Source organism: Rutilus rutilus, assembly GCF_951802725.1.
Source record: "Rutilus rutilus genome assembly, chromosome: 20".
NCBI classification, from domain to species: Eukaryota; Metazoa; Chordata; class Actinopteri; order Cypriniformes; family Leuciscidae; genus Rutilus; species Rutilus rutilus.
Window position 1 is genome coordinate 9514807 of NC_140225.1, and position 21737 is coordinate 9536543.

Sequence of the window (21737 nt, forward strand, 5' to 3'; positions counted from 1 at the left end):
CCAAGATCTGACTTTTTCATAATGGAAACATGACAAAGCCATTTGACTATCTTGTTCATAAACAATGGTGTCAGGACTTTTCATCTTGATGACACTGACACTTTCATTGACATGAATACTTGCTTTTGAGGAATGAGCTATTCATTTTGAGTAAGTGACACGCTTCGACTAGGTTTTGCAGTTTGTACTAATTGCTTTGAGAACTGCATTAACTGTTGTGCAAATGTAAATAGTGATGTGAGAAATGCACCAAAGCGACTGAGAAACACTGTAAATACAGAACACACATTATAATAGTTTCGGCAAATGATTACAGACACTACAAATTATAGTTAGTACTGTAAAAAATGTATGTGCAAAAGTAATTGCTGCAATCCTATATTCCTATTGAATTGACTTTGTAGTACATAAATGCCACCATGTTGTTTGTTCTCTCCGATTGTTAATTTATCACAGGCGACAACAAATCAAATCTTGAAAGGAAAGTGCCGTGACATTGTCAGTCTGTTTGAGAGGAGGAATGGAATTAGGAAACAATGAAATACATTCTCATTAATCAAACAATTACAATTTGGAGCTGTAGCTTTACATACACATCATGTTCAAACATTCTCGACAGGTTCCAGAGATGAAGTAAACACCATATTAGTATGAATGATTTAGTTTTGTTCTCATATAATTTTTTTTTTTTTCATCACGATGCGCATTGTTAGCTGAGGGATCCATTGTAAACGCAGTGTTTGTGAAGGCTTTAAATGGCTTCAGCCACAAGCAAACACACACTTCTGTGGATTCTATGCCTCTGTGATCTTTCACATCTGATAAACCCTCACAACATCCTTGCAGATGTCGCTTGAGGCAGAACGCTTTGTTAATTCCACCTGACAGGGGATCAGCATCAGTTCCACCTTAAAAGGGGCCAATAAATGAAATCCAATTTGGTTTTTGAGTCTCCCCCCCTGGTCAAGTCTGAGTGCGTAATGATTGTACGCACAAGTGGACACATCTGTTCTGACAGATGCTTGTTTGTACCCAAAGATATGTTTTTCTATATGGTGCAGAGGAGTGAGGGGAGGTTAATAGAGAACTGTTTTTCTCTGTTTAGCTGTGTGTGTGTGCATTGATAGCTATATCTCTATACAGGCAGATACCGCTTCCATAACCAAACGAGATGAGCTGGGAGCGCTGCTGTTATGCTATTAAAGGAAGATCTTAGATAAATGCACACAGGCTGCCGGTTCTCTATTCAACGCTGCTAATCTCAAATTCTGCTGGTTAGTCAAAGCGGAGTCAGCTATACAAAAAGCCTTTAGACAGAATAGAGAGACAGATTGAAAAGGGAATGAAATGCAGGAAGACAATATGGATTGGGGGCTAGTGGATTTGACAAGAAATGCAGACTTTTAAAAGCAGGGCAATAAAAGAAGCAGCTGGAACAGAGCGAACTTTTCAATGTGTACTGACTTGTGCCACGTCAGCTCGCAAATGCCATTCCACGGAATCAGACTGCGGTTAGTTATACTAAAACTAAAGCATGAAAACTATTTTTGTTACATTTGTTATAAATGTTCACCGAAACTAAATAAAATATTAAAAACGTGTTTATTTTCTCATTTTATTTACTATACCATATATATTACTATTTGATGTACTAAAAAATAAAACTGAAATATAATAAAAACTGCATAGGGATATATATATATATATATATATATATAAAATAAATCTAATAAAAATGACAAAAACCAAAAAAATTCCCCCAAACTTTAATTCAATTTAACCCTTTTAGTCTTTAGTGACCCGGGACGTCATTCACTATACCCTCCTCCTCATTCATTTTTATAAAAGTTAGACATCAACCTTCTTAGTATTCCTCAATCAATTCATTATAAACAATATAACAAGAAAAAAATATATAAAAGAATGCCTGTTTTCCCATTAATTTTTTGTAAAAATTGTATAGGGTCGCTAACAACCCAAGGTGTGTAACAGTGTAAGTATATTTTTTTCTGCACAATAATAATTGAATCTTTGATGACTAAATAAGTGCAATTCACCTTTATTCCACAAGGTGGAACTGACTGATACGTTTCACTCATAGTTGGGTCAATGACGTATAAGGATTTTCGACAGGCCAATTAAAAAAAAATAATAATAATAAAAATAGCCTACCTGTTGCAATTGTTTAAACATTAATGATGTTGTGTACACCTAAATTCATTTAAAAAATTTAATTTAAGTGATTTTAGTGTTTCTTCATCTAGATGAATTGTCAGTAGCCTTAAAAAATGTCATGCGGTGCGACCGTGATTTATTTTAAAATTAATTAATTTCCTTAACATGCTTAAATTTTGTTAGTTTTTTTACAGGTTCTTAGTAATTCAAGTGTTTAGAAACCAAGTATTTGCATTTCTTTTGAGTTTTTGTAAATAATGATCTCATTTTTTGTTCTATAATTTCTTAGTTGCCTTCTTAAATCTAGTAAACAGACTTATTTTTCCTGTAAATCACATAAAACTGATAGAAATGTGGAATATGTAATAATGATTGGCGAAACATACATTTAGTTAACCAAAATGAAAATTCTCTTATTAATTACCCACCCTCATGTCGTTCAAACCGGTAAGACCTTCGTTCATCGTCGGAACACAAATGAAGATATTTTTGATAAAATCAGAGAGCTTTCTGACCAACACAACGAACACTTTCAAGGCCCAGAAAGGTATAAAGACATTGTTAAAATAGTCCATGTGACTACAGTGGTTCAACCTTAAAGGGATACTCCACTTTTTTTGGAAATAGGCTCATTTTACAACTCCCCCAGAGTTAAACAGTTGAGTTTTACCGTTTTCGAATCAAGAAACTTTGTTGCCGTACCATGGGTGAAGCAGGCGTAATGATATGACGCAGCGCATGCCGCCTGATAATAGGCTACTGAGCTGGGGACTATTATCAGGTGCTGCGTCATATCATTACGCCTGCTTCACCCATGGTACTGCAGCAAAGTTTCTTGATTATTACGCAGGAATGAGAGTATAGTTCATAGCCATATCAGCCTATAAAATCACAACTTTTCATTTTCCGTCGGTCTTAGTACATGATGTAACTACAGAAGAGTCAAGTTTTAAATAGGAAAAATATCGAAACTCTTTGTTCATTTTTTTGAGAGAGATGCTAATGGTCTTGTCCGGTTCAATTCATTATGCTAAGCTATGCTAAAAGTGGGGCCCCCAGACCCGGAGATCAGCTGAATGGATTCGAAAACGGTAAAACTCAACTGTTTAACTCTGGAGGAGTTGTAAAATGAGCCTATTTCCAAAAAAAGTGGAGTATCCCTTTAAGCTTATGAAGTGACAAGAATACTTTTTGTGCGCAAATAACGAGGCGGCGTTTTAGCGTAGAACCCGAAAGCGCTGGTCTGTGTCTACAAAGTAAACAGTGTAGGAGAATGACATGGAAGAGAAGAAATTGTTAATTTTGTTTTGTTTTTGCGCACAAAATCGCTTTGTTAACTTAAGTTTGAACCACTGATGTTTTTACTACCTTCCTGGACCTTGAAAGTGGTTGTTGTGTTGTTGTCTATGGAGGGGTCAGAAAGCTTTCTGATATTATTAAAAATATTAAATATTAAAAATATTATTTATTTTTTCTTCAGAAAAAGATGACATTTTTGAGTGGCACAGTGCAAAAGATCACCCACACAAAAGGAGAGTAAGTGAGCCATGTTAGCTATAACAACACTTTATTTCAGTCAACAGGGGAGCTGTCTTTTTGCCCAGGCCGAAAACAGAGAACAGATTGGCACATTGAAAAGCTGTTAAAAGTAAACCCACAGTAGTTCATTCGAGCGTTTATACTTGTCAGGATTGTTGATGTTAGTAATGAAAACTCTAAACTGTTTGACAGATGATATATTGAGTGAACCGTACATTTTGATATCTTCATGGCATCATTAGGCGTATATACTGAGAAGCCCATTACAACCTTTATCTGCGGTAATCCTGAAGCTACAATCAACATGTACTGGCGATTCCATATGAACAACATCCTGTCACTGCTGCAACATTAAGCTAATGTAAGTATCAGTGGCCACAATTTGAGTAAGGTATACAATAAGACCAACATATTTTAACCTAATGACAAGCAAATTAACCCAAACTATTTGGGAAAATTCCCACAGCATTTTGCACAAAAATGTGTACAAAAGAAACAGAAATGACTGAAAAGCAGTGCTAGTTCCATTTGAGACTGAGCTCACGAATCAAAGTGTCCACAACAGTACGGTGCATTAAGGTGCTTCAGACAAAATCATTGAATTATTAAGCTTTAAACCAAATGTGGGTGTGCGCTTTCATTGATGATAAATTGCACACGGCTGAGAATTAGATGCACAGGTGTGTGTTGTGTGGGAAAAGATATGCAATCTAATTTGATGCAAACAAAAAATAAAGTGCCATATCTAATTGACTTGAAATGCTACATAAGTCAATATAAAAGTGCAGTGATCTGTTTCACAGATACTGTAGTGCAGCTCTAACAAAACAACACAGCAATCACATTTTGTACAGGCTTTCATTTTAAACACCATGTCTTTGATGCAACATACCAGTGAGCTTAATTCATAATTTAGCCAAAATACTGACACAGACATAAACATATATTGACATATTATAAATACATAATACACAAATACAGTTAAATAAAAAAATGTAGAAAACACATATATGAGGTCTGTATGAAAATGCCTGTAAACACTGCATAAAATGGCAAGGAAAAACGATCAGTTAAATTCTCAGAAATCACACAACAACATACAAAAATAAAGCTGTGAAAAAAAGTTTATCGGTCCCATTAAAGCATGCTAAGATGCTCTCTTGAAATTGTCCTGGCAGTGGATAGATAGATAGATAGATAGATAGATAGATAGATAGATAGATAGATAGATAGATAGATAGATAGATAGATAGATAGATAGATAGATAGATAGATAGATATGGTTAATTTAGGATTATTTGTATGTATGTAGCATACTGTGAATGATAGTTAATGGCTCACTGGGAGGGCACCATGTTCTTAATAACAGGTTCTCTGTTGAGGTATGTGGCCCAATAAACCAAGTTAAAGCTGCCAAAAAGCACCGGAAAGATGATGCGGGACATACGGTCAATCTTGCTGACACTGTTGAAGGTCTTCTTTGCTTCTTTAGCCACCGGTTGAGGTTTACTGGGCTCCGCTGTGGCGCTCTTAGAGACGGTGGGCAGAGCCGAGTCCTTCGCAATATGGGGTGCGTAGTTTGCCACAGCGACTGCATATGCGTTATTCTTTTTCATAACAGACATCTCCTTTTTCTGAAGTCAGAAGAAATTAGTTAACACATTGCTACATATTCAATCAATGATATAAAGCTAAATTTTATATTAACTCTTTCCCCGCCATTGACGGAAGTTTCCGTCTTTCCGTGTTTTCACTGTTATACGATAGGGGGCTACTACACAACCACTTAAACTTAACCACATGTTGATAAAAACAAAACAACATTTTTTTATTTTTATGTTGTAAATTAAAAGTAGAGGTTCGGTTCTTTCTTTTGATATATTGCATGTTCAGATATTCACACAACAAAATATTCTGGGGGCCATGAAATTTTTGTGAAAATTATTAAAAAAGCTTGTGGTGGCTGGCAACATTTTTTTTTAAAGAAACCAAAACACTGGTGGGGAAAGAGTTAATCTGAAGTCGTTAATGTACAAAAAAAGAGACGTAATTTCAGACAATGTTCAATCAGGAAAAATGTACTGAATTAACAGTATTGGTTTCCCTCATCTAAATAACACTCCTCTTCCCAATGACAATAATCAAAGCCACCAGATGCGCTCCACTCCAAAATCAAAGCAAGGTCTGTGTCGTCATGGTTACCTTATCACTGACAATGCTCTTTCCATCCCAGGCCCAGCCGCGCTTGGTGAAGTAGTTTACAGTGGCAAACTCGATGAGAGCTGAGAAAACAAACGCGTAGCACACAGCAATGAACCAGTCCATGGCTGTGGCGTAGGCCACCTTTGGTAAAGAGTTTCGAGCGCTGATACTCAGAGTGGTCATCGTTAGCACTGTAGTCACACCTGGAACAGAAAAACAACACAAAATAAGCTCAGGGATTGTTTATAAAGATACCGCATTAGCACGGCATGCCTCTCTGCAGATAATTGCCAGCCTTTATGCCGTTCGCTCATTAGTGGAAGAGACAGCACAGATGTACACGTGTAATCACAAATGCCCTGGGCTAATGAAATTTTGTTCATTTCAGCAGTCAGTTATATGCCCCGAGTGGACCTCCTGTCCTCATTTTATATACATGGTCTTCTGTTTTTTTTTGTGAGCAATTGTAATTATTTTTTGCAGCCTCCGGGTATAAAACACTTTACTCTGAAGAGTGTGAATCATCTAGTTATGGCAGAACGATTTTGGGAATTTTTTTTATTGTGTATACTCTTTCCACATTCCCACTATTTTTGACCCATTCAATATGACTATAAAAAAAGACAATTTAAAAAAAATATATTTAAATATCTATATTTTATATATAATATATGATATATTTTATATAATTTATTTCATTCTACAGCTGTAAAACTACAATTTCTCCAGTTAAACCATCGTGCTTTTATTTTGCCGTGTTTTCAAATAACTAAATCCAGTTACAGAACTATGTGCTGTCTGCGCTGGCATTGCGCTGCATCATTCAATTTTGCCATTTATCTTTTTTTTTTTTTTTTTTTTTTAATCAATTGCACCTTATTCACAAAATGTAATGCAACAAACTTAAGAGGGATGGTTTTTTTTAATGATCATGGCAGCTTTGATTAATGAAATGATGATCAAATGATGGAGAAGATAATATAACCAGCATTTCAAAAAGCCAATTTAGGTGCCTGCCTGGATCACAGTAGTTGAGTGATGCTGAACAGTCCCTGTAAATTGTATCATATTGCGGTAGTTTGCTACATCCCCTCACAACCGAGCACTCAGAAAATCCAAGATGTAGAATTGTGGTGTTAAAATTGTGAATTCTGCAATTCATGAGTGTTTACCTAATTTAGATAATTCCTTTAGTGAATTGGGCACGAAAACAACTAAGCATATGTATAAATGACGCTATCTGCATTTCATTCTTAGTGAATTTTTCCCCCTGTGAGTCTGTGTTTAATTTAAATGTGTCTTTCGCATGCTATGGCTTCCTCCCACTGAATACATTCAAAAACACAATTTTATAGCTATCTGCATCTGCTTCATCCCTAGAGTTCAGACAGAAATTGAAACTGCTAGAGAGAAAATAAAAACATTATACACACAACATCATCTCTACCCATGAATGCATCAATAATTTAATTGGAACAACAAAGTCAGCATGCTAAATTCCACATTATGTTCTGATTACAATATAATGCACACAACACATGCTCACCCACCAAAAACAGTGCGTGCAGGGACGGACTCTCGGTTGAGCCAAAAAGAGACTTGGGATAGGATGACGGTCATTATGCAAGGCAGGTACGTCTGGATCACAAAGTATCCAATCTTCCTCTTTAGATGGAAATGGGCAGTCATCACTGTATATTCACCTATTACGGTAGAAGAGAAACATATTGTAAGAGATGGCAACAGACTAGATGGGTCCATGTGGTTTTGTGTCTGCTTGCGAACATCTTACCAGTACTGGACTTGATGGTTTCCTTGTCAACAGTCTGTCCCATTAGGTCATACTGGTTAAGTCTAGATCCATCCGGAGCTACTTCCACCGATAAGGTGGCATTGCGTGTCCAAACATACGTCACCTCTGTCAAAGTGTAAGCATCTAAGCACAGGAGAAATATATATTAAAATAAAACCCAAAGCACAGACACGTATTAAGCACCATGGGAATTAAATAAATGTTTCACTCACAGCTGCCAAATTTCAGAGGACAGGAATGGAAATCCATTGGAAAGTCCTCAAGATGCATTGGGCATTCAGCTTGCACTGTCAACCTGCACAAATATACACACACAAACACACATTACACAACAGTCACCCCTCAAAGTCATGTGTTGTTAATAGGGCTGTCAATTAAATACATTAGATTAGTATATAAAAATCATACAGTGTATAAAAAGGAATTTTCCCACCATTAGAGCAATTCAAGCTTGAAATACTGTAAAATTAACACTGCCATTCAAAAGTCTGAGGTCAGTAAGATTTTTTTATTATTATTATTATTATTTGCAAGAAATGAACACTTATATTCAGCAAGGACACATTAGTAGTCAGTAATGACATTTATAATGTTACAGAATATTTCTATTTCAAATAAGTGTTGTTCTTTTGAACTTTCTATTCATTTAAGAATCCACAAAAAATATCCTCCAAAATATTAAGCAGATATTGATTGGATCATGTGACACTTCAGACTGTTGAAAAATTCAGCTTTGCATAATAGGGATTAATTACATTTTAAATTATATTGCAGAAGAAAACATTTTAAATTATAATAATATTTCACAATATTGCTGATTTATTGTATTTTTAATCAAATCAATTCATAGTGAGCATAAGTAAATATCTTACTGACCCCAAACTTTTGAACAGTAGTGTATAGCTGATTTTTGGCCTTGAGATGTGTTTTAATGATATGCATTTTAGTGACATGCATTTAATGTAATGTCTATTCAATTATTTATTCATATACCAAAATAATCTCTTTCAGTTATCTTGATTCGGGGGCTTTCTTTAGCAAATATTCATAAATGCAATTAATTGTAAATGATTTGATGAATTAAACAGCATATCAAGTAATTATTTTGATTAATTGATAACTATAGTACATGTAGTAATCTATGGGCACCTCATGGTGTACAGTAGAGTGCCGTTCTCCATGATGCGCAGCAGTTTATTAGGCATGGTCATGTTGTGAGCCACAGATTTCTTGCCGTTGTGAAAGAAAGTGTCTGGGGTCCAGATTTTACTGGCCATCAGGTTGTTGAGACGCAGGATGTTCATCGGCCCGTGAAACTTTAGCCGCTCGTCTGTCCAGCGCTGACGGAAAAACACATCCACTGTGTATTCCTGAGAACAGAGAGTGACTTTTGAGAGAGAGGCTTTCGGAGATCAGAGTGCAATAGTGCAAGACATTCTTCACTGCTGATATGCATCAGGCAATACCTGACACAGAAAATGTGTTTTGATTCAAAGTCTAAATCCACTAGTCAAATGCTTGTGTTTTATATTGATTTATTTTTCACTACTATGTTTTATTATAAAATATGCTATAAGAAAGCTGAATAGATTTTTTTTTTATAAATACTTTTATGCATCAAGGACGCATGTAATTAATCCAAAGATACAGTAAAGACATCAATAATCGTACAAAATTATTTAAATTTCAAAATAACTGCGGTTGAACTTTCCATTTATCAAAGAATAAAAAAAAAAGTCACATTTCCACAAAATTTTTAAGCAAAACTGTTTTAAACATTGATAATAATAAGAAATGTTTCATGAGCACATCATATTAGAATGATTTCAGAAGGAGTAAATGCAGCCATGGTGAGAATAAGAGCTATTTCTAGATTTTAAATTCAATTCCGCATATTCAATGTGGTCTCTGACTTTGGATGTCACTGTAAATCTTTCAAAAACATCTAAAAAAAAGTATAAAGTTAAGACTGAATGGACTTCCTCAGCAAGGGCCAGTGAGTTCAGTTCTCTCAATGTGATCATTGTCTGTGTATAATGTGTGTGTTTCATCTTCCTCTCTAGTACTACTAAGTGGCAAAGTGTCAGAAGAGCTTCACATCACTGCATTATATCCTAATCTCCCAGGCACAATGCTGCCATGCATCGACCCCCAGGGTGAAGGCGGGCATCCAGTTTCCATGGCAGCACAGAGACAGAAAAACACAATGTTATGTACGTAAAAGAAAATACTTATGCACTCGCACACTCACACAGGAAAGATAACATGGAATGACAGTACATGCTGTCACTGGAGCGCTGGAGCTCTGCAACACTCACAGAACCAATCTGTGATGCTTCGTTTCCTTTCGTTCTTCCATCAGCTTTCGCAAAGTCACAATCATACTGTAGGAACAAACCTGTTATGGGTCCATACTAAGTTAATACCAGTACTGTTATAAAATCTAAAACCTTTATCTCAGGCAAAGTTTGAGGAAAGCTTGCCTGTCATTTGAAATTCTTGCTAACGTCTTGCAACATTACCCACCATTATGCGGGAGTCCCGCAGAACTCCTCAAGCAAACAGACAATACTTGTCACTTTCCATTCTGTCATATCATAACCACACGGCAGTGGCACAGTAGTAAGACTAATAAAAATAACCTGCTTTTGTGTTCCTCCATAGTATATGTCTATTTTAAAGCATTATAATGTATGGAATTGTGGAACTCTAAAACTAAGGTCTGATCATTTGTAAAGTTATTTAGGAAGTTGTCTGTCAGAACACACGATTTATGTCACACATACACTAGATATAAAACTAGTCACCATCATAGACTTGTCCTTTCAGCAAGGATGCTTTAAATTGACCAAAAGTGCAGTACACATTGATAATATTACAAAATATTTCTATTTCAAATAAATGCTGTTTTTGAGCTTTCTATTTAATGAATTCTGACACACAAAAAGAATTACAGTTTTCACAAAAGCAGCACAACTGCTTTCAACATTATAATAATAAATGTTTTTTGAGCAGCAAACTGGGACATTAGAATGATTTCTGAAGGATCATGTGACACTGAAGACTGAACATCACAGGAATAAATTACATTTTAAAATAAATTACAATAGAAAACAGTTGTTTTAAATGTAACAATTTTTTTTATTGTATTGTATTTTTCATTTAATAAATGCAGCCTTGATGAGCATGAGAGATTTATTTAAAGGGATAGTTCACTTTGAAATAAAATTTTGGTATGTTTTAGCTTACCTCAAGGGCATCCAAGATGTAGGTGTCTTTTTTTCCGCAGTAGATTCAATTTTGATATTTTTAGGTCAAACCGTTCTTGTCTGTCAGTCATATAATGCAAGTCTGTGGTCACCACCTCAAAGAGCATGCACAGAGTCCAAATTAAAACAATTCCCCATCGTCCAAATTAAACAATTCCCCATCGTAAGTACACATTGATGGCCTGAGACACGAAACGAGCGGTTTGTATGAGAAAACGAACAGTATTTATATCGTTTTTACCTTTTGTACACAGCGACGTCCAAGTGATCTGAGGGCGCGGGCGCTTCCTAGTGTGTGACGTGTACGCAGACTGGTGCATAGATATATACACTAGATGTCGCCTTGGCTACGGCATTCGTTTAATGAACTGCCGTCGCCAGTTCATTGTCCAGTTCATTGCCGTCTGCCGACGCCAGTCGCCATAAGACATCTAGTGTATATATCTATGCATCAGTCTGCATACACGTCAGATCAGATCACTTGGACGTCGCTTTGTACAAAAGGTAAAAACGATATAAATACTGTTCGTTTTCTCACGCAAACCGCTCGTTTCGTGTCTCAGGCCATCAATGTGTACTTACGATGGGGAATTGTTTAATTTGGACGATGGGGAATTGTTTTAATTTGGACTCTGTGCATGCTCTTTGAGGTGGTGACCACAGACTTGCATTATATGACTGACAGACAAGAACGGTTTGACCTAAAAATATCAAAATTGAATCTACTGCGGAAAAAAAGACACCTACATCTTGGATGCCCTTGAGGTAAGCTAAAACATACCAAAATTTAATTTCAAAGTGAACTATCCCTTTAAAAAACTTTTTTTTTTTTTTAAATCATACCGATCCCAAACTTTTGAATGGTAGCGTTAATTACATAGTGTAGTGTTGTTTCCTATTATTTACAAAATTATGCAAATCTCTCTAGTATCTGACATTACTCAATAGGATATTAAATAGCTGTACTACAGTGATGACTGGGGAACTGTGGAGACATGCGATTCAAGCAATGTACTCGGGTAAATCATGATTTCCCAAGAGCACCCAGAAAAAAAAAACCTGACAGAAATACCTAGTGTGATGATCGTCCTGACATAATATGGTCTTTACGAACAGAGATTTCCCTACTACAGGATAGTGAGAGTATTCAGTGGGGTTTAGAAAACACTCAGCTGGACAGTAAAAGATGATAAATAAATAATGAATGAATGAAAACCCTTTTTCTTCCGTCTGAACTTTTTTTCTCTATTCTAAAGAGAGCAGACAGTGTGAAGTGGGGAAAAGAGGAGTACTGAGAAAAGCTTTTAGCCAGCAGCAGGTACCAAATGCTATGAATAGACAACAGATGGAAAACAAGGAGTGGGGTAAGAACTGATCAAAAATGATAACCAACAGGAAAATAACATTTTTTTTTATAAAAACCATTTGATTCGCACTATACAAAAAAATAAATAAATCATCTGTTGTGAGAAGAGGAATGTCTTACCATGTCTGTATCTGATACTGGTCCAAGACTGGTCACATAGATATCAGTCTTCACCTCTGTCACTCGATCTATGTCACACAGCAAAAAGAAAGTTCAAATTACATTATCAACCAGGAACTCAATTTACCAACATTTTCATGACCTTCTATATGTCTCATGCGTTATATTCAAAGTTCACTAAAACCAGAAATGCTTTGTATGAAGATTATTTGTGAACAACAACTTCAATTTCAGCCTGCTCTTCATATAAATATATTGTTTGGCTTTAGCAGATGAGTCATGTGGATTACTTTCATGATGGCGATTTTCTTTTAAGCTTGATAAATCGGCATTCACTTTAATGGTTGAAAAACAGAAAATCAGATATTCTGCCTATAAGATCTCATTTGTGTTCCACAGATGAAGGAAACTAACTCAGTGCTCAAATGATATGGAGGTGAAAAAAGATTTTCCATTTCTGAGCTAACTATTATACTTTAACTTATCATTAGTGGAACCGCAACACTTCATCCTGGCTCTTAGCTCGACTGCATGTCCACTGACTCCAGTGTATGCGTATGTGTGTGCTAGTCTCTGTAAATCTCAAAAGGAAACACTCACAAGAAATCTATTTGCCTCATGGTGGGCGTTGCTTGATCCAAGGTGTCTTTCATGTTGCCAAGCTCAGAGTGTACAAACAATGGCAAGGGTCACATAAATAACACTGACAGAATACACAAACAGGGTTTGTCGACTGTCAAGTGGAGCTGAGATTGCTGGTTTTGTTTTCCTCTCCTTCAGTCAGTATTCTCAGGTCATCAACACCTCGTTATAATTAGTTTAACAGTGGTAAAATCAGGTCATAAACATTGAATCACTGTTTCATGTTTCTTAACACATGAATCCAGCTACTGATTTTTCCCACTGTTGTGCTAAATCCATTGGACTGTATAAGTAACACAAGAGTTTTTATAAAATTCCTAAATAGAAAACACAATCACTGTCATTTGCTTATTAGTACATCAAGTGCATATAATTGTAAAAAAACCAACTTTGCACAGGCTTATTGAACAGCCTCATTTGAGACAGCTCTAATTCCATGCATCTAATTGTCTAATCAATCATCACACTCTTTCTTACCTCCCAGACCAGGTCTCAGTCTGTTGTCGTAGCCATCGAGTAGCCGGTCCAAAATCCGCGTGAAGAGGGTTATGTTGTTTTTAAAGGCATCTGAGCCAGATACTTCTGCCTCAGAACTACACAAGATACATTTGACATCACAAAAGTCTGTTACATAAACATACTTGCACAAAGTTGCACACAGACCAAGCTTTGCTCTTTTCCAATAAAGTTGTGAGATGATAATGACCATCTGGCAAAAGCACAAACATGGCAGCTGTACCAAAACACCTGAGACTTTTAGGAAACGTGTCTCTTGTCTCCGAATGGCCAATCTACTAACATATCCCTATTCCCTGTAGGTTTTTTGTTGTTGTTGTTGTTGGTAATTCATTTTGTGAGCATAAGATTTTATGAACATACTGACTTTTTCAAAAAATCTGGACATTGGCACACTGTCATAATTTAGTAACAAACACTGACTAGGAATGTTACGAGTGAAAGAATCACTAGTATTTTTGAATAATGTCAATTAACGCAGAAAAATAAATTAAGGTAATATTTCAATAATTAAAATAACTTAATACCTCAGGGTTATAAGACACTGACAACGCAAGTAAGTAGTGCTAGCATGCAGAAATATTTTGCTCCTATTTCTGTTAAAGCATTTTCATTAACTCTTACATAAAAATGGTATACCGTTATCTGAACCGTCATTCTTGCGGTGGGACTACTGTACTATGCAAACAACTGTCTAGTTATTCATAAGAGACGTAATATTTGGACATACCTGGTATGTCAGGTTAAGACAGCAGAAATATTTAGTTTAAACTGTTTCTGGCTGATTTTCAGCATTGAACGTTATATGAACATTTAAAGACAAATTTATGTTCTTCTCTACACCACCTTTCTGTTATTGGTGTCCTTGCACAAACATTGTGTGAAAGTTTCCAGGTTTACATTGGCGGTACAACGCCATGACAATAAAATTGGATATAACAAGTTAGTGAGTGATTGTATCACACTAGTATTACAGTATGTTATGTATAATAAACTATGTGTATGTTAATGTATATTACCAACAGTCTTCTGACCCTGTAGAGGCTAAGTGGTTTGGAGAGTGAATGGAAGGATGGAGTCTCGTTTACTTTTATTCCAAGTTGCCTTGATGATTTTAGCTTAAACATGTTATCGAAATTACTATCTGTGGTAATCACCATGCTGTCCACTGAGATGAACTTAGATTTAACCAGGAACATTCCTTTCAATTATTAAATTGTGTATATTTCACCCAATTAGTAGGCTATGTGTATGACTTTTTGGGTGAAACTTTCTGTACGACTTTCTTTCTTCTGTGGAACATAAAATATATTTTGAGAAATGACTGTGTGTTTTATTTTTTATCCATACAATGGAAGTCAATGGTCACCAACATTATTTGGTTACCAACATTTCTCAAAAATGTATTCCTTTAGGCCTATGTTCAACAGAAAGAAATGTTGGTAACCAAACAGTTTTGGTGACCATTGACTTCAATTGTAAACAACGGGACATTTCTCAAAATATATTCTTCTATGTTCCACAACTAAAGAAAAACTTACAGGGTTGGAACAACAAAAGGGTGAGTAAATAATTACCGAAATTAATTTTTTTGAGTGAACTATCTCGCACTACTTATTTTTGTCTATTTCAAAACTTTAAGTATACTTTACTTTGGTTATATTTTAAACTGTGGCAATCATACCAATTAGTCTTTTTTTTTTGATCGACTTCTCTGAGATAAGTCTTTGTTTTGCTTACCATGAACGCCATAAAACCAGCAGAAACAGGTAGGTTAGAAATCCATTCGAATGACCCCATCGCTGATTCATTGTTGAGTATTTTCCTGCCAGAGAAGTTTTTTTAAGTCTAAAACATCAGTTAAAACGATTATATAACAAAGAATCAACACAAAACTTCCAGTGACGTTTATTTCCACTTGTAAGCTTTTTGCGTTTTAAAGTAGCCTAACGTGGACACGCGCATCTTCAGAGCGCGCACTGATGTCAATGAGCTGGAGCCGACAACAAGGAGCGAGCCTCTGGGCTTCAAAAGTTTTACATCCTAAAACTATTGCTAAAATAAAAGCCAGAATCACAGTGCTTCTACATTGTAACATAGATCAATTAAAACGGTCAGAAGGACTGACACGCCCTCTTTGGCTAAGTTTGGATGGTCACAGTTTTACAAAAACCAAACAAAATATATTTAAAAAATCTGACAAATTACCTTCGTTTGACCAGTGCAGCTCCTTTTAGACAAAGAAATATGAAAAGTTGGAATCTCGTGCTCCTTCTGTCTCATCCGTATTCACGGAAACTCCCAGGGCGCGCGCAAATGCATGTAGGCTAGACTGGCACTGTGAGAGTGCAGATACGTGGAATATGCCGCCTTCTGTGAATCCTTACGGAAACATGATCAAGAGGCGTCCCCTGGTCGCAAAGACACACAATCCTTCTGTATAGGCTGGTCATCAGAGTGCTAAATCTGCTTGAATGAGTCCATATAGGCGTAAGCCCGGCGAGCATCAAGTAGCCAAAAGACGCATGAGGGGACACCGGGTCCTAGAGCGAGCACAGCACACACTTCTGTCCACTGGAGAGCGCATGGACATCATATGGATGACCACATCAATCAAGTTTATTCTGTCAACTGTGTTGAATAGGATGCTAATACCCATATAACCAATCATTTTAATTCCAAACGTTCCAAACCTGTATTACTTTCTTTCTTCTGTGAAGCATAAAATAAGTTTTTTTGAGTGTTTCTTTTGTCCCCCCAATGGAAGTCAATAGTCACCAAAACTGTTTGGTTACCAATATTCTTCAAAATCAAAATCTTATACTCAAACTTCATATTCCTCTATATGTTATTCTTATATAGGTCTTATGTTTTAATTTAATATATTTTAAAATGTAAGTGATGCAAAGTTACATTTTCAGCATCATTGCTTCTGTCTTCAGTGTCAGATGATCCTTCAGAAATCATTCTAATATGCTGATTTGCAGCTCAAGAAACATTTCTTATCATTATCAGTCATATTTTTGTCGTAATCAGTGAGATGTGTTTTTCACATTTGGTACTGAAAACAATAAAATACTATGTGACTTATTTTATACATGTAGAGCAGAGGTGCACAAAGTACACAACTTCCTTATTGAGTGAAAGTACAGATACTACTGGTCAAATATTACTTGACCGAAAAAGACTGATTTTTACTTAATTAAAATTACAGAAGTACTTTTTTTTTTTAAAGTACTGAAGTATCAAAAGTAAAAAGTAAATGTCAATGCATTGTTGTATTATTCTTGCATTGTTGTATGTAATACTTACAGTACCTTATGCCTCTGAATCTATGCCTGCTACCCTACATATCAATATCAAATATATTTCTAGAACACAGTTCCAGTAGTGGGATTGAATGTGAGATTGAAAAAGTGCACTCCATAACCTCCACAATGGTTTTGGACACCCAAATGGCTGTTCCCTCAAATAGTCACCTATTTAAAGTGTTTTGGCTTTTAGTATGAATATGTTAGCCTTACGGTTATCTATAGGCTAGTGTGCTCCAAAACAATGACAAAATTTGCATTTAGAAGACCAAACCCAACGTTAAAAATGAAAATCAGGTTGACGTCAGAAACCAACATCAGTCGGGTTCTGACGTCAACCCGACTTTCATTTCCAACCAAAATGCAACCCCCTGCAACCAAAATCATCCCCTGACTGACGATACTACTTTCTAGTCAAGGTCCTTGACAGAATTGTAGTGGAGTAAAAAGTATGATATTTGTCTTTCAAATGTAGTGAAGGTAAAGTAAAAAGTTTCCAGAAAAAATAATACTCAAGTAAAGTACAGATACTCAAAAGTGTACTTAAGTAGGCTACAGTACTCTGTAGTAAATGTACTTTGTTACTGTCCACCTCTGATGTAGAGTTAATCATAATCTGATGTGTATCAATCCGAGTAGTGATCAAGAAGTATGAGATTCATCTCTCATGTCTTTGTTCAATTCAACATAATCACTCTCAGTTTCTTCATTTCTTAAGATAAGGTTGTAAAAAAAAAAAACACTTCTTCTATCACAGCAGTTCACATGCAGTTGTGAAAAGGAGAAAAACCAACATGCAGCCAGCTCCCAAGACAAACATTGAAAGTATTAATTTAATGTGATATATATATAAAACTTTATCATACCCAGATGTATTTTTTACATGTTTGTTTAAACACGAACAGCTTTATTTAACATTTATTTTTGTCTGTTGTCATGGATCTCCAGGAAGATACAATTTCAAGCTTATTTATGCTGACATTTGTTGACATTTTCTGACATTTAAGATTTGTGGTCGGAGGAGCAGTGCAGGTAGAATGTACAGAAAGCTAAAAACACTGACAGGGCAGATAAGCAATATGTCAAGACCCAGATAAAACAAATAGGTACATACTACTTAAACGTGTCCACAAGAATGTGCACACACACTCTCTGGCTCACACGCACATGCATCATGTACATCAAGTCATTATAAGAAAATACTTTGTGGGAGAAAATCACTCATTACTGAGAGAAATATATGCAATTTTGTCAGTTTTTCATAAAAATCTAGCTCATGAACAATTTTCTAGCTCATGAGATTATCATCAGTTTAGATAGATAGATAGATAGATAGATAGATAGATAGATAGATAGATAGATAGATAGATAGATAGATAGATAGATAGATAGATAGATAGATAGATAGATAGATAGATAGATAGATAGATAGATAGATAGATAGATAGATATGTAACATTTGCAAAATCTCTTTGGATTTTTTTAATTCATAGGCTGCATTTATTGTTTTGTTTTTTTCTATATGTCAGTTTGACACACTTAAGATGCAAGGTTTTTTAATGCCTTTGATTGCAGGTGCAGATTGCATGAGTGAACCGGCGAAACCCAAGAAATTACAAGTGATATTATACTGCCTCCTGCTGTCATTGAAAGAAAGTGCTTCTGCGGGAATGGAATTAAAACCGAGTTTATATTTTAAACAGATTAGGTTGCTCTAAATAGGGGTTATTCAATAGATACTTTAAAAGACATGCATTAAATAGATAAATAAATAAAGAGAAAAAATACATTTATACAAAGTCACATTTTTATACCGAAGATACTTTGAAATAAATAAATAAATAAATAAATAAATAAATAAATAAATAAATAAATAAATAAATAAATAAATAAATAAATACTCTATATTGGTGTTTAAGTGTTTCATAGTTCATGTAGGCTATTGTCTATATTGTTTCATCTTATTGTTTCAAAATTCTTCTTAATAATCATATTTATTTGACTGATTATTGAAAAGCGATTCAGGTTCCAGAGAAGGTCAGGGAACAAGTATTCAAATACACTTGAAGCAGCATAACTATCCCTCCAGCAAGTGTGATTTTGGCACACACTGAGAAACAATCGTTTGGACGTTTGATCCTATTTTTGCAGAACAGAAGTGTGTCTCTGATGCCTGCATGTGTAAGCAGAATGATGTCGTCAGCGCGGTCTCCATAGCAATACATCACACACTGTGTGAGACGTCTTCGTAGGAAGCTGACGTGATGAGTTTGTTATTTCCTTAAAAATGAGACATCTTGTTTATGTAGGCCTATGTTTCTGGGTCGGGCTCTGAGTCACCGTATCATCTGTCTGATTAAACCAATGTGTTAATAAAAACAGAATGATGAAATATGAGTAAAAGAAGAAAACAGCAATTAAGGGAATTTGGGGTGTGTGTGCGTATGTATGTTTATTTATTTATTTAGTATTAATTTCTATGTGTATTTTTTCCTGCACTTGCATATTAATTGATAAGCACTTATGCTATTAATCAGTGAAACTGCAATGTAATTTACAATAAACACAACTTCAAATAAACACTCCCTTTAATGTAGGCTAATTCTTTAAGATATCCAAGACATCCATAAATGCACACACACACACACACACACACAAGCCCCTTTCACACAGAGATTCCGGAAAATACACAGATAATGTGTCCCAGGATTTTGTCCCGGGATCGTTGGATTTTGCGGAATCTGTGACACATCCCGTAAAGATCCTGTAAAGACACGTGACGTCAGGATGTGCACACACACACACACAGACACAGCGCTTTAGAAATAAAGTTGGCTTTCTAACTTGGACTGTATGCATATCAGTGTGTGTGTGTGTATGTTATATATGTGTTATGTTTCACAGCAGCTTCACAATAGTAACAAATTCTAATTCTGCTGTAAAGTAGTTCTAACAAGCCAATAAGTGTCAATATTCAGCTTAAGTCAGTTTAGTATTGATTCAATTCAGTTCCATAACTGTGTACAATTCATCAGTTGTGTATACATACTGTATATACAGTGTGTTTGTGCACATACATGTGGCTGATCAGGCCCAGGTGTAAGTCCCAATCATTTTGGGGTCCAACTGGGGTCTTTACGCCTGATCCAAAGCCACTGACTGCAGCATTCTCCAGTATTTGCTGTTTCTTTGATTGTCTGGTGCAGGACTTGGCCGTGGATTCCCAGCTCTTTCAGAAGCCTGATGGTCGATGTTGCCTCAAAGCTCCTGCAGCCAAACTACCAGATGGACCGATACTTTCCATCCCTTTTGCTCAGCATCCGCTGTCATCTCCACATACGGATAACTCTTCCTCTCATTTGCCTCCTCAGTAGCATCCTCCCAGGCTCAAAGGAGCCTGACACTGTCAAATGTAGGCTGGTGTGGTCAAACAAATTATATATTTTGGTATTGTGGTCCAGCACCAGGTGTATGTCAATTCAAGGAAATACACAGGGTGTTGGACCACAATAACAGGTCTAGTCTTTGGCTAGTACTGACAATTTCGGGCAGGACTTTTAGTTGTTTGCCCACACCAGCCTACATTTTACAGTGTCAGGCTCCTTCGAGAGGTACAGCCCTGATCGATAAAGGAAGCCTTCCATGTACCAAATATCTAATCAGCCAATCACATGGCAGCAACTGCATGTAGACATGGTCAAGACAATATGAAGCCTAGCGCAAGTTCTGCTCAATCGTTCACGTCACTTATTACCTTCTCATCTATCCAATCATATCCTAATAACCCAGTATAAAAGGCTGGTACTTACACATGTCTGAGTTCGCAGATGCTGTCGCTTCAACCACCTCCATCCTCCCCAACCACCACCAAGACGGGACCTTTCCTCCACCCCCCCCCCAACACCACTATGTTGTGTCCTCCCCTCCATCCTCCCCATCACCTCCAGACGGGCTCTCCGCTCCACCCTAAAGATGCCAGGATGTCCTCTTCCTCCTTCCACCCCACCACCACCAGATGGCCCCCTTCCTTACTTCGCATGGGGTGGGCTGCACCCCTGCCTTCGTCTTCAGGCAGGATATGCAGATTCCGTACCCTCGGAATGCAAGTTACGGACGGGGCCTACGCCAAAGAACTCTTAAATAAATGTTCATCGTCGTCACAGTATTAATTCTCCCGAGTCTTTCTGGTAGAACTGCTGTTCAAACTGAGCATCAGAATCGAGAAGAAAGGTGATCCGAAAAAGAGAAAATATCCAGTGAGGAGGTCAGAGGAGATTGGCCAGACTGGTTTGAGCTGATAGAAAGGCAGCAATAACTCAAATAACCACTTGTTACAATTGAGGTCTGCAGAAGAGCATTTCTGAACGCACAACACGTTAAACTTTAAGTAGATGGGCTACAGCAGCAGAAGATCACACCGGGTGCCACTCCTGTCAGCTAAGAACAGGAAACTGAGGCTACGATTCACACTGGCTCACCAAAATTGGACAATAGAAGATTGGAAAAACATTGACTGGTCTGATAAGTCTCGATTTCTACCAAGACTTTTAGGTGGTAGGACCAGAATTTGGCATAAACAACATGAAAGCATGGATCCATCCTGCCTTGTATCAATGGTTCAGGCTGGTGGTGGTGTAAGGGTGTGGGGGATACTTTCTTGACACACTTTGTGCCCCTTAGTACCAATTGAGCATCGTTTAAACGCCACAGCCTACCTGAGTATTGTTCACCGGACCAAGTCCATCCCTTTATGACCACAGCAGGATAACGCACCATGTCACACA

General features: G+C 36.6%; 1 protein-coding gene across 1 annotated transcript; it reads right to left on the minus strand.

The window, feature by feature from the left end:
- Positions 1–3776: 3776 nt before the first annotated feature.
- gabra2a (gamma-aminobutyric acid type A receptor subunit alpha2a) lies at positions 3777–16136 on the minus strand. Its single transcript, XM_084390787.1, has 10 exons — positions 15851–16136; positions 15383–15467; positions 13604–13719; positions 12485–12552; positions 8879–9099; positions 7942–8024; positions 7709–7852; positions 7467–7619; positions 5917–6119; positions 3777–5348 (listed from the first exon to the last, which is right to left on the minus strand). The coding sequence occupies exons 2-10, from the start codon at positions 15451–15453 to the stop codon at positions 5052–5054; spliced, it is 1356 nt and encodes a 451-aa protein (XP_084246913.1). The 5' UTR covers positions 15454–15467; positions 15851–16136; the 3' UTR covers positions 3777–5051.
- Between the last annotated feature and the right edge of the window lie 5601 nt (positions 16137–21737).

Bases quoted from the DNA above. Each gene is read 5' to 3' on its own strand.
- gabra2a (XM_084390787.1), bottom strand. From the start codon at position 15,453: ATGAATCAGCGATGGGGTCATTCGAATGGATTTCTAACCTACCTGTTT. The intron at 13,720-15,382 runs GTAAGCAAAACA...TATCTTGTGTAG, and splicing joins CTGGTTTTATGGCGTTCATG to TTCTGAGGCAGAAGTATCTG. The intron at 12,553-13,603 runs GTAAGAAAGAGT...TGTGTGACATAG, and splicing joins ACTGAGACCTGGTCTGGGAG to ATCGAGTGACAGAGGTGAAG.